At 50.6% G+C, this 12,975-nt stretch overlaps 1 protein-coding gene across 1 annotated transcript in view; it reads left to right on the top strand.

Moving 5' to 3' along the window:
- The window catches only part of COL23A1 (collagen type XXIII alpha 1 chain), a 347,240-nt gene that overhangs the window by 273,474 nt on the left and 60,791 nt on the right, over window positions 1-12,975 (top strand). Inside the window, exon 3 of the mRNA XM_054487618.2 lies at window positions 4,076-4,120. Coding sequence (XP_054343593.1) covers window positions 4,076-4,120 — 45 coding nt within the window. The remainder of the gene's footprint in view (window positions 1-4,075; window positions 4,121-12,975) is intronic.

Here is a 12,975-nt window from a genome sequence, read left to right as displayed (position 1 = left end):
CTAAGTGTCTGAGTCTTAGGCAGCAGCAGGAAAGGTTCTTCTGCTTGTAGAAAAGAAGAAAAACAAGAAACAAGGGAAAACTCTGAGGCCAACCACCTGGCCAAAGGCCTGGTTTTGCTTGTTGGAGCCAGGTCTTAGCTGCAGCCAAGCTGGCCCTGCTCTCCCAGGGGCCGGGGCAATCTGCTCCACACCAGGCAGATGCCCTGGGGCACAGCTAGCCCCGGCAAAGGGACCGCAGCCCCAGGGGAACGGCCTCCCTGGTCGCCAAGGCCACCTGCCCGGTGGCTCAGCATATGGGACACAACTGTCCTTGCACTTGGGAGCCACAGACTATGAAGGGTTCCAGGAGGCTCTAGCAACACAGCCTTAGGTGGGCCCCTTCACCTGGCTTAGCCCCAGAGTTCTCATCTGTGCAGGGAACACTAGCACCTTCTTCAGAGGACTGGCGAGGCAGAAGGTGAGCCTACTGGGTGGGCACGGGGAGTCCTGGAGGAAAAGGGTCCCAAGTTCATGCTCACTGGGTGAGCAGCCGGCTTGGCACCCAGTAGATGTTGAACCCAGGTCACTGCCCATGGTGGGCTCTCAGCACCTGATAGTCCAGAGACTCAGGAAAGGCCGTCCGTCCTGCCCCCACTCCTGCGGCGCCTGCAATCCAGTCTCCAAGCCCGCCTGGCCTCTCTGTTGGTGGAAGCAGTGGAGTGGGAGCCCACAGTCAGCAGGGAGCCCAGCTCCGGCACACTCGCCCTCTTCCAGGGCCTCACTGCCTGTCTTCTCGCAGTCTGGGAAAGGAAGGGTGGAAGGCACTCCCTATCTCACTGGCACGTCACATCAGACCAGGTGGCCCTGTGTCTCTCCTAAGCCCTGGAGCTTGCTGGACTTGCAGTCTTTTCAGGAGAACCACAGAAGCAGTGAGGAGACCTGAGGCCTCCCTGCCTGTCCCCTTCTCCCTCCCTCCCTCCCTCCCTCCCTCTCTCTCTCTCTCTCCTTGCTCCCCTGAACACATATCACTTGGTCGTGTCCTGCGGTGGGAGTTGGGGACACAGAGCTGCCTGAGATGCAGAGTACATACTGCATCTTTGCAGTATGGAGCTCCTTTGTGCCACGAGGGAGAATCGAGCATGGCAGAAAGAGCGAGTGGCAGAGTGGGGGACCGAGCGCAGGGGCAGCGTTCGCCTGATGCCAAGAAGGAAGGGGTCCAGGTTGGGGGCTGGGGCAGGATGATGCCCCGGGGGGGCGGTCTCTGGGGCAGGATGATGCCCAGGGGGTCTCTGGCTCGACTGCTTGGGTGCTGCTGGGACCTGCACTTAAGTAACAAGGGAGGCAGGGGACGCGTGGGAAGTTGGGAGGTGAGCTTGAGTTTGGAAGTGGTGCCTCCCAGTGGAGTTGGACATTTAGGTACAGAGCTCAGAATAAAGGATAGACCGCTTGTCCATCTGCAAGTTGGTCACATGGCGCCCCCCAGCACCGTGCCTGGTTAGGATTAGCCCTCAGGAGTGTGCACGACCAGCTTCATTCCCTCCCTCCACAAGGGCCCTTTCAGTCAGGGTTACATCCAGCCTGCCTGGCCTGCAGCTCACAGGCCCTGTATGCTCAGCAACACCCCAGTCCTGCCCAGCTCCAGGCCTGCAGGGAGCATCGCCCAGTGACCCTGGGAGGCAGGCACCCTACCCTGCCTGGGCAGCTGCCCCCCCTGCCAGCATCCCTCCCCATCAGCCTCTGCCTAATCATGCCACCCAGGAGAGCCACCGGACGAATCCATTAGTTCAACTGCCCCAACGCAGGCAAATGTCCTCATCTGGCTTCAGTTACCCAGACGGAGGACTTCCTAGTCGTACCCAATGATTCCCATCAGGAAAGCACAGTGCTGCATTGCTTTGGATCTAGTAGAGTCTGGCTACTTCCCCCACTCATGGCCCCTTTCCTGCCATGCCCCCACACTCTGCCCGGGGCTCAGGGCCAGCAGCTTCACTGAGCTGAGCACAACCTGAGGCCTGGCAAGAGCCCCGAAGCTTTGTGGGTGGCCACTGGGCCTTCTTCCTCCTGTAGCCAGAGGAACATGGTGCTGTGTGTGCCGGGGGGTTCCCGTTCCCATACCTCGCTCTCATTGAAAACAGGCCGAGAGAGGAGGAAAGGCCCCCCAAAGGTGCTGACCTGCCCGCCAAACATGGGGCTTAGTTAATAACCAGGACCGGTCATCCGGTGTGACTGGCTCCGGAGGTTCCCAGGCACCATCAGCCCCGCACAGGGCACTGGGGAGGAGACCAAGGCAGGTGTTCGGGCCACAACGGATCTGAGATGCTGGTGGGACAAGCACGTGGAGATAGGAAGGTAATTGGCTCTACAGTGTGGGTGTCGCAGGCCTCGGCCGGGAGCATGGGCCTGGAGGTGCCTCATAAGCTGTAAACCCACACAGTATGAGGAGCTGTTGTCTGTTCTGAGGGTCCCAGAATCCTAGCCTCACCAGCTCAACACAGCCCCTGGCAATTCCAGCATAAACCCCAAATTCAGGGTCTGTGTCCAGGATGGGAGAAAACCAAGGGCTACGTCCCTGGCATGCGCTTTTGCCCTTAAAACTCAGGGGAGCAAGAAGTAACATGTTTTTCAGTTTTAAGTTTTGTTTAACCATCCTCACCTCAAGTCCCCCATCCCTGAGGCTTGCAAGAAATTCATTCTCGCCTCACCCCTGGGCCTGCAAAGCTTTTGACATGTCACGTAGCACTGAGGGCCCCTCTCCACCTGAAGGGATGGATCTCTTCTCTCTCGCTGTTTCTCAGAGACTGGCCCTCCCTCCTCCCCTTCCCTTAACAAAAGTCGGGAAGCACCTCCCACAAGACACACAGACACAAACATACATACACAAACACACACACAGAAACACAGACACAAACACACGCAGACACACATGCACACAAACACACATACAGACACATGCACACAGACACACATACATAGAGACACACACAGACACATGCACACAGACACACACAGACACCCACACTCATTTTTCCATCCTGCCACAGACGCGATCGGGGCCAGTCTCCTGCATCTCCTTCATGGTTGTTCTGGAAATTCTTGAGGGGGTTTGAGGTTGGCTTTTGCAGGAAAGGGCAGTGCCTTGTCATAGGGTCACAACCTGTCCCACTGTCGCCTCCAGGCCCAGCCCAGAGCCTGGCATACAGTGGGTGAGCAAGATGCATCAAATGCCATTTACACATTGCAATCCTGTACCTACACCCAACTTCACCGAAACAGGGGCGAGAAGGGGTGCCAGGAAGGCTGGCAGTGAGTTCCACAGAGGTGAGGGGAGGGAGAGGGAAGCCTCAGACCTCTGCTCCCACGGCCAGAGCCAAAGCGTCTCCTTCAGCGTTGAGGTCACTCTGGTCTCAGGGTCTGAGGTGGGCAGAGGGCCGGAGGCGGAGGTAGGGGGTTCTGCACCGTAAATTCAGAAGGGCTGACAGCGCGCAGATGGAGGACAGATGTGGACAGGAAGCCGAGTAGGCGGCTGAGCAGCTCCCTGGCTCTGGGGAAAGAGGAGCTGGAGGCCCCGGCGAGTGGTGGAAACTGCAGGCGGATCCCGTAGTGCCTGTCATGACTGGATTTCGGCACTGCGCGGCCATGACGGCCTCTTTGTTGTGTTGCCTTGTTGTTTTACTTTAGTGAATATGGAGAAGCATTTGTCAGGGCTTTCCTAACATAACCCACCCTTACTTTTCTTCTAAGTCAGAAGTTTCTCAGCTGCAAACGCGTCTGCCTCAGGAGCCTCCCGTGGGAATCTTTGTGATTAGGGGAGGGCTTAGGAATGACTAAGTGAGCCGATGATTGAATGACCGAATGGGTGCGTGGGGCATGAGGGTTGCGGCCACCTGGGGAGGGAGGTTGGCGGAACAGACGAGGTAGTGGCAGAAGGAAGGGGTTTCTCCCCACGCATCTCCCCTCTACAGCCAGCAGACTCCCTCGGGCAGGACACTCCCAGAAAGCTGTTGCGAGCGGATGGGTGGGTGGGCGGGGCATGCCCCATGCAGCCAAGTCCACTGGCTTCCCTTCTCAATGAATGCATTCTTGTTTTCCTGTCTAGGGCCCCCTGGACGGCGCGGCAAGCCTGGGAGAAGAGGCGACCCTGGTGAGTCCCAAGTTTTCTCAGCTCCTAAGCCAAGGCTTGGAAGCCACCATGGCCCCAGGCTCTGGCTGCAGGGCCTGGCCACCTGCTCCCCACCCTGAGTCATGCCTTTGCCCTGGGCAGGTGCTCCGCCCCCTTCCAAGTCCAGCTGCTGTTTCCTGAGGCCACAGCACCCAGTACTGCCTTTCCCGGGCTTCTTGGCATTCACAAGTCCAGGACTGTCCCCTCCGCCCCCAGCCATCCCCTGAATCTCGTTGGCCCCTAGTCTCCCACTCTAGCAGCCCCCTCTCTCTGAGGCAGAAGGTGATGACTCCGCCAGCCACGCCCTCCCCCATGGGTCCTTCAGCACAACCGGGTTCTCCTGTGGGTTTCATCCCTCCCCAGACGTGGCCTGTCCTTCCTTGGCAGAGCCTCCCTTCCCTGCAGCCCGTGGAGGCACCTGTATTCACCATCCTTCCTTCCTGCTGTCTCTGCCACCCAGAACTCCCCCTACCCAGTCCCCAGCACATTGCCCCCTTCGCCCACGGACTCTTCCCTAAGCCCCTCTGACATCGTCTTAGCTAAAGTCATTCTGACCTCTGATGGCCACACCGGATGCTTTGCTGTCTTTCTCTTTCTTGACGCCCCCCCTTGGCCACACCCCCATGCCGGGCAGTCCCGGCTGTCTCGGCTGCGCTTCCTCCCTCATCTGTGACGCAGCTCCTTTGCCATTCTCGCGGGACCCACCTGCCCCGTGAGGGACCCACCTGCCCCGTGAGGGACCCACCTGCCCCGTGAAGGGATCTCCCTTGGCCGTCTCCTCTCCTCTCTCCCACAGTGCCCCCTCCTGTGATGCTGACCATGTCCTCTCCCTGCCTCCAGCCACATCCTCTCCTCCGGGTCCCCGAGGTCGGACATTGCCCTGCCGAAGCCAGCATCTCCCCGAGCTTTCTTCCCTGGGCTTCCCCATCGCAGGGAGGAGGCATCTAGCCGCCTGCTTCCCTGTGTAGACACCTGGCTGCATCCTCCATCCCTTCCCTGCCCACGCCAAGTCCCCATGAGCCTCCTCCTCCAGGTCTTGGACCTGTGTCCTCTTCTCTCTTCTCACTGCCATGACCTCCTGCAGCTCGCATCACCCCCAACGCCATGTCCCCACCTCCAGCCTCACCATGGATGTCCAGGGCTCTCCAGCTTCTGAATCTTCACTCTTATGTCTTCCTGCACCCAGAACATCTCCTCCTCTACCTGGACTCCCACCCCAAGATCATTACCCTTTGTCCTTCAAGCCTAGCTCAAGCATCTCCTCCAAAAAAACCTCTAATGGTTTTGTCCAAGAGGTATCACTCCACACTCAGCACAGGCAGCCCCCAGGCATGTAAGTGCACAGAACAGCGAATGAATGAATGGCCAGCTCCTAAGCAACTTCACAAGGTGGCCGTGGTGACGAAGCCAGGCTGGCTCACCACGAAGAGGACCCCAGGCCAACTGGGCCCAAGGGGAGGCAGTGGCAGGTTTTCTCCAGGCCTCAGACTCTTCTCCCTGGAGCTGGGCACAGGCTTTCTGCCTCCTTGTTCCACTGGGTTTGCAGTGTCGAGTTCCTTACGCAGAGACCCTCCAGATACACTCCTTAGCGCTCACCGGCAAGAAGCACCTTTCATTTCTCTTTCTGCCTTGACTTCTGGAAGCTGAAGCCCGTTTTGAGTTCAGTGGCTGGAGCTTCCTTTAGCCTGGCTTCTGTGTGTAATCACCCCAGACCCTGCCAAATACACACTGTATCACTCAGTTCTTATTTTCTACCCTCGTAAAGGGTTTTATTGCCTTTATTATAAGTTCCTGACATGCTTTTTGGAAGGAGATGAGGAACACAGAGTCATTTTTTTAGGACAAAGCATGATATTATTCATCTTACTCCAAAATCCATTTAACTTACGACTCAAGTTTAAAACAACCTCAAAGTCAAGGAAAGACAGACTCACTGGGTTCCTGGCCCTGTGCTGGGCTCTTTCCAGTCCTTCATCTCATGCGATCCTCAGACACTGCAAGATAAGAATATGTTATTATACCCACTTGCTGATGAGGAAACTGAGGCTCCAAGGGGTACAGTACCTTGCCAGAGGCCAGCTACTGGCCAAGGGGTGGGCAGGATCCCTCCCCCTCATTGTTTTTCCAGTGGTGTCCCGATTGTCTGCCTATCCAAAAACAAAGTGAGCTGCACAGAACAGATGTGCCTCTCTGACTGGCCTTGGCTGGGCCTTGAGTTTATTTCTAGACAGTTACACACATACGCACTTCCTGCCTTCCGTTGTGTAAGGAGGCCTTTTTCCTGTGTCCCTTGGGAGAAAGCCTTTTTTTTTTTTTTTTTTTTTTGAGACAGAGTCGCTCTGTCACTCAGGCTGGAGTGCAGTGGCACAATCAGCTCACAGCAGCCTCTGCTTCCCAGATTCAAGCGATTCTCGTGCCTCAGCCACCTCAGTAGCTGGATTACAGGCACGCGTCACCGCACCCAGCTAATTTTTGTATTTTTAGTAGAGACGGGGCGGATTTCACCATGTTGGCCAGGCTGACCTCGAACTCCTGGCCTCAAGTGATCCGCCCGCCTTGGCCTCCCAAAGCGCTGGGATTGTAGGCGTGAGCCACCGCACCCACAGAGAAAGGCTCTTTCGGGTAGGGCAGTGCCTGGCTGGGATGCCTTCCTGAGGCCGCTGCAGACCTGCAGATAGGGTGATCCTGCCTGCCTTCAGGGCAGGAGCCTCCCTGGCTCCCAGCAGGAGCTCCACAGTCCTACAGTGTTTCTATGTCTCTATCTGAAATGGAATGGATTTCCCACCTTCCCCTGGCTGGCTTCTTAGCTGGAGAATCCCAGAAATACACCTGCACTTTGGAGTCGTCTTTCTTTCTAAGGGCCTTGGGCAGGATCCTCTCTCCTCCCAGACCCTCCTATCCCTAAGAGTGACGGTCACTCTCCCCTGTTCCCGCAGCCCTAGACACCTCCCTCCATCTCAGCGCTTCCCACACCTGAGGTGTTGGCTGGTCTGCAGAGTTGTCCTGCTTCTCCACCAAAGTATAGGCTTCTCAGGGCAGGGGATGGGCTAGGCCCCCACTCAGGAGATGGTCCATAAATGCTTATTGATGGGAAGGAGGAGAGAAGGGAGAGAGAAAGAGGCCCTTTTGGGCAAATGAAGAACACAGTTATGAGACTGCTTGGCCAGTGCCCACACAAACCTACAGAGACAAACGGAGGCACTTACCAGGTCTCCGCAGCTGCTAGCCTTCGGGTAGCAGTTTCTGTGCTAGAGTGTTTTATCTGCCCTGTCCCCAAGAAACTCTTTCTAAAAATCCAGTGGAAGAAGCACTTCTGGAATGGTGGAGTGAGGACCTCTGAAGATCTTCTCCATAAAGGAGCAAAAACAAGGGGGAAGACGGACCTTTTCAGAACTCTGGAAATGAACAAAAGTTTTGCCACAGCCCAAGAAATGTTTATTCAGGAAATATCTGAATTTTGCTATTAATAAGAACAGTAAGATTTGTAGCATTTTAATTTTCTCCTCTCTCAAGCTCATGGTAGCCTTAAAAACCAGCTTTAAAAACCGCGCATGGCACACACATGTAATCCCAGCACTTTGGGAGGCCGAGGCGGGTAGATTGCTTGAGGCCAGGAGTTTGAGACCAGCCTAGCCAACATGATGAAACCCCATCTCTACTAAAAATACAACAATTAGCCAGGCATGGTGGTGCATACCTGTAGTCCCAGCTACTCAGAGGTTGAGGCACAAGAATCGCTTGAACCCAGGAGGCAGAGGTTGCAGTGAGCTGAGACTGCACCACTGCACTCCAGCCTGGGCAACAGAGCTAGACTCTGTCAGGAAAACAAACAAACAAACAAACAAACAGCTGTGTCACAACCACAGTACTTGTTTGTGAGAACTAGCAGCCACTTGGAGGAAGCAGAACAGGTTTGAAGCTTGCAAATGCTCATTCCCAGAGAACTGTCACTATTTGACTAGTCTGGCAGCTCCATGGAAAAGCACCATACCCAAGGCTTGTGTTTAAGTGCCCTATGCACAGCTTGCTTAGAACGAAGAGCCCTGTCCCCAGGATGCTTAACAAAAATAATCAGCAGCAATTGTTGAACATTGAAGCTGCTTGAGGTGATAACACCAGTGGATGACTTGAAAACTTACAATAAAAATATAGGGAATGAGATGTTCAAAGGAGCTTTGAAAAGCTCCAGCTTATTCTAGGGTATCTGGAAGGCACATGCATGTGCAGGGCTATGTACATGTCCATTAAAAACCTGTCTTAGAGCCCCACTCTCTCACCTCTGGCTGACCTTGAGATTGTTCAAGCAGGAAATGAAGACAAAGGCAGAGTTGTAATGTGGTGGAGCATTGAAGCTGTGCTCCAGCACACACAGAGGTGCAGCATTGAAGCTGTGCTCCAGCACACACAGAGGTGGATTGAAGCTGTGCTCCAGCACACACAGAGGAGCAGCATTGAAGCCGTGCTCCAGCACATACAGAGGTGCAGCATTGAAGCCGTGCTCCGGCACACACACAGGTGGATTGAAGCCGTGCTCCGGCACACACAGAGGTGCAGCGTCGAAGCCGTGCTCCGGCGCACACAGAGAGCCCACCGGAACAGAGTGGCAGACGTTGGATCAAGTCATTCAAGGAAATCTCTTTCTAACCTGACCACTAAGCTAAACAAGCAGAGAATTCAGTAGCTGCACATGAGAAAAAAGAAACTTTAAAGAATTAGTCCAGGAAAGGCCCTCAACGGAGAGCAACAACAATAAACAGCAACAACAACAAATCCTGGAAAGGAGAAGAGGGATCTGATTTCCAGAGTAGCCACATTAGATTAGTTTAAATGTCCAATTTTTAACAAAAAACTAGAAGACAGGAAAGTAGGGCAGTAAAAAAGGAAAAAGTACAGTCAATAGAAACTATCCCTGAGGAAACCCAGATGTACTTGCTAGATGGAGATGTAGTATTGGTTATTATACATATGTTCAAAAAACTAAAGGAAAACATGTTTGAAGAAATAAAGGAAAGTATGAGAATCATGTCCCTCTAAATGGAGAATATCAATAAACAGATAAAAAGTATTTTTAAAAGAACCAAATTAAAATTCTGGAAGTGCAAAGTACCATAACTGAGATGAAAAATTCAGTAGAAGGGTTCAACAGTAGATTTGGGCCGACAGAAGAAAGAATCAGCAAACTTGCACATAGGTCAATTGCTATTATCCAGCCTAAGGAACAGAAGGAGAAAAGAATGAAGGAAAATGAACAGAGCCTCAAAGACACTATCAAGTGTCCCAAAATACACATAATGGTAGTCCCAGAAGGAGAGAAGACAGAGAAAGAAACAAAGGAATATTTGAAAAAAATGGCCAAATCTTCTTAATTTTGAAGAAAACCATTAATCTACACATCTAAGAAGCTCAACAAACTCCAAGGATGATAAACTCAAAGAGATACATACCTAAGCACATCAGAGTTGCATTGCTAAAAGCAAAAAAAATGAATCTTGGCCAGGCATGGTGGCTCACACTTGTAATCCCAGCACTTTGGGAGGCCAAGGCAGGAGGATCACATGAGGTCAGGAATTCAAGACCAGCCTGGCCAACATGGTGAAATCCCATCTGTACTAAAAAATAAAAAATAAAAAATATATACAAAAGCTAGCCAGGCTTGGTGGCATGTGCCTGTAGTCCCAGCTACTCAGGAGGCTGAGGCACGAGAATTGCTTGAATCTCTTGAACCTGGGAGGCGGAAGTTACAGTGGGCCAAGATCATGCCACTGCACTCCAGCCTGGACAACACAGTGAGATTCTGTCTCAAAAAAAAAAAAAAAAAAAAAGAAACAATCTTGAAAGCATCATGAGAGAAATAGCGTATCACAGAAAAGGGATGCTCAATAATATTAACAGCTGGTTTCTCATCAGAAACCATGAAAGCCAAATGGCAGTAGGATGACATATTCAATAAGTGACAAAAGGAAAAGAACTATCAACAAAGAAATCTATACCTGGCAAAACTATCTTTGAAAATTGAGGCTGGGCGTGGTGGCTCACGCCTGTAATCTCAGCACTTTGGGAGGCCGAGGCAGGTGGATCACAAGGTCAGGAGTTCAAGACCAGCGTGGCCAAGATGGTCTATACTAAAAAAAAAAAAAATACAAAAAATTAGCTGGGTGTGGTGGCATGCACGCGCCTATAATCCCAGCTACTCGGGAGGCTGAGGCAGGAGAATCGCTTGAACCCAGGAGGCAGAGGTTGCAGTAAGCTGAGATCGTGCCATTGCACTCCAGCCTGGGTGACAGAGCCAGTCTCGGTCTCAAATAAATAAATAAAAATGAAATAAAAATTAAAAAATAAAAGAAGCTAGAAAAATAAGAGCAAACTTAACCCAAAGCAAGCAAAAGAAAGAAAATCATAAAATCAGGGTAGAAAGAAATGAAATGGAAAATAGAAAAAACAGTAGAGAAAATCAACAAAACCAAAAGTGGATTCTTTGAGAAGATCAGCAAAACTGACAAACCTCTAACTAGACTGACCAAGAAAAACAGTGGAGTCTCAAATTACCAAAATCAGGGCTGAAAGGAAGGTACATCACTAGTAACCTTAAAAAAACAAAAAGGATTAAAAGGAAACACTAGTAACAATTGTATGCCTACAAATTAGATAACAAAGGTGAAATGGACACATTCCTAGAAAGACACAGCTGCCAAAACCGACTCAAGAAGAAGTCAAATATCTGAATAGACCTGTAACAAAGAGAAAGATCAGTGATCAAAAAACTTCTTACAAAGAAAAGCCCAGAATCAGATGGCTTCACTGATGAATTCTAACAAACAGTTAAAGAAGAATTAATAACAATCTTTCACAAACCCTTTAAAAAATAGAAATGGAGAGAACACTTCTCAACTCATTCTGAAGCAAGATTAACTCTGACACCAAAACCAGACAAAGATACCACAGAAAAAGAAACTATAGACCAATGTCTTTTATGAACACAGACATAAGAGTCCTCAACAATACAAGCAAAGGAATCCAGCAAAAGGATTATAAACCAAGTGGGATTTAACCCAAAAATGCGATGTTGGTTTAACATCCAAAATCAGTCAATGCAGTACATCATATTATTGAATAAGAGATAAAACCACATGATCGTCTCAGTAAATGCAGATAAAGCATTTGATGAAATCCACAAGTTTTCATTATTTTAAAAAACCGACTCAGGCTAGGCACAGTGGCTCATTTTGTAATCCCAGCACTTTGGGAGGCCAAGGCGGGCAAATCACTTGAGGTCAAGAGTTCGAGACCATCCTGGCCAACATGTTGAAACCCCATCTCTACTAAAATACAAAAATTAGCTGGGTGTGATGGTGCATGCCTGTAGTCACAGCTACTTGGGAGGCCAAGGCAGGAGAATCGCTTGAACCTGGGAGGCAAAGGTTGCAGTGAGCTGAGATCGCGCCATTGCGCTCCAGCCTGGGTGACAGAGCAAGACTCCATCATTAAATAAATAAATAAATAAATAAATAAATATCCACTCAACAAATCAAGAATTTTAAAAAAACTTCCTCAACTTGATAAAGGACATCTATGGAAAACCCACAGCTAACTAATAGCATACTTAATGGTGAAAGACTGAATGGTTTACCCCTAGTATCAGGAACATGACAGGGATGTTCACTCCTGCTACTTCTGTTTAACATTGTGTTGAAGGCTTTAGCCAGGACAATTAAGCACAAAGGAGACATTAAAGACATTAATACGGGAAAAGAAGTAAAACTATCTCTATTTGCAGATGGCACGATCTCATGTATAGAACATTCTAAAGAATCCACATCTGGCACATGTGCCCCTGAACTTAAAAGTTGAAGAAAAAATAAATTTTTGCCAACCTTGAGTGAAAAAAGATATTCTTTCATATTTTTTCTGAATTTTTTCTTTTTACATTTGAATCCTTAATCTATATGGAATTGATTTTTTATATTTCATTTGAGATACGTATATAATTTCATTTTTCCCCAGTTTAATTTTGGTAAAGTCCAATCTATCAATTTTTTCTTTTATAATTTGTGCTTTTGGTGTCGTATCTAAGAAACAATTACCTAACTCAAGACCATGAAGATTTATTCCTGTGTTTTATTGTAAGGATTTTAGAGGCAAATCAATAGCCTAACTTCCCATCTTAACAACTAGAAAATGAGGCCGGGCATGGTGGCTCACACCTGTAATCCTAGCACTTTGGGAGGCCAATGCAGGTGAATCACTTGAGGTCAGGAGTTCGAGACTAGCCTGGCCCACTCTGCTCCTTTAGGGAAAAGTCCCTGAAGGTTGTTGTCTTTATTCTGGGGATGGGTTCATGCTTCTGAGAGCTGGGAGCCAGGGTGCAGCATCTTACCTGAGCTGGCTGAATGGGAGAGGAAGAGAGGCTCATTCAGGACCAGGGAGAGCAGGTCACAGGCCGAGGGGAAGTTAGGAGTCCAGGGGCAACAGAGAGGAGCAGGTGTGGGGCTGTGAGCAGGGACAGTGACCCTGGCAGCCTCAGGCCACTGAAGCCAGCCCGCACCTCCTGGTGTGTGGGCCTGGCCCCTGCCAGTCTATGGGAAATACTCCTCTCCATTTGCATTTCAGGAAGTCTGGACACACCCTTTGGGAAACACTGGAGACTTGATTGTTCCCAGAGAGGCTAAGAGCTAAAGGTGGGCATCAGGGGCTCTCAAGACCACCACGCACCTCTGCTTATCTGGTAACACAGCAAGCAGCTTACCCACCTGCTCCTAACCCTGAGGTGTGAATGGGCAAGGTTCCCAGTTTGAGGAAGTCTCTTGGGCCACATCCATTCAGCCTAAGAGGCCCCAGAA

Source organism: Pongo pygmaeus, chromosome 4, assembly GCF_028885625.2.
Source record: "Pongo pygmaeus isolate AG05252 chromosome 4, NHGRI_mPonPyg2-v2.0_pri, whole genome shotgun sequence".
NCBI classification, from domain to species: domain Eukaryota; kingdom Metazoa; phylum Chordata; class Mammalia; order Primates; family Hominidae; genus Pongo; species Pongo pygmaeus.
This window is presented reverse-complemented; position numbering and strand designations above follow the sequence as displayed.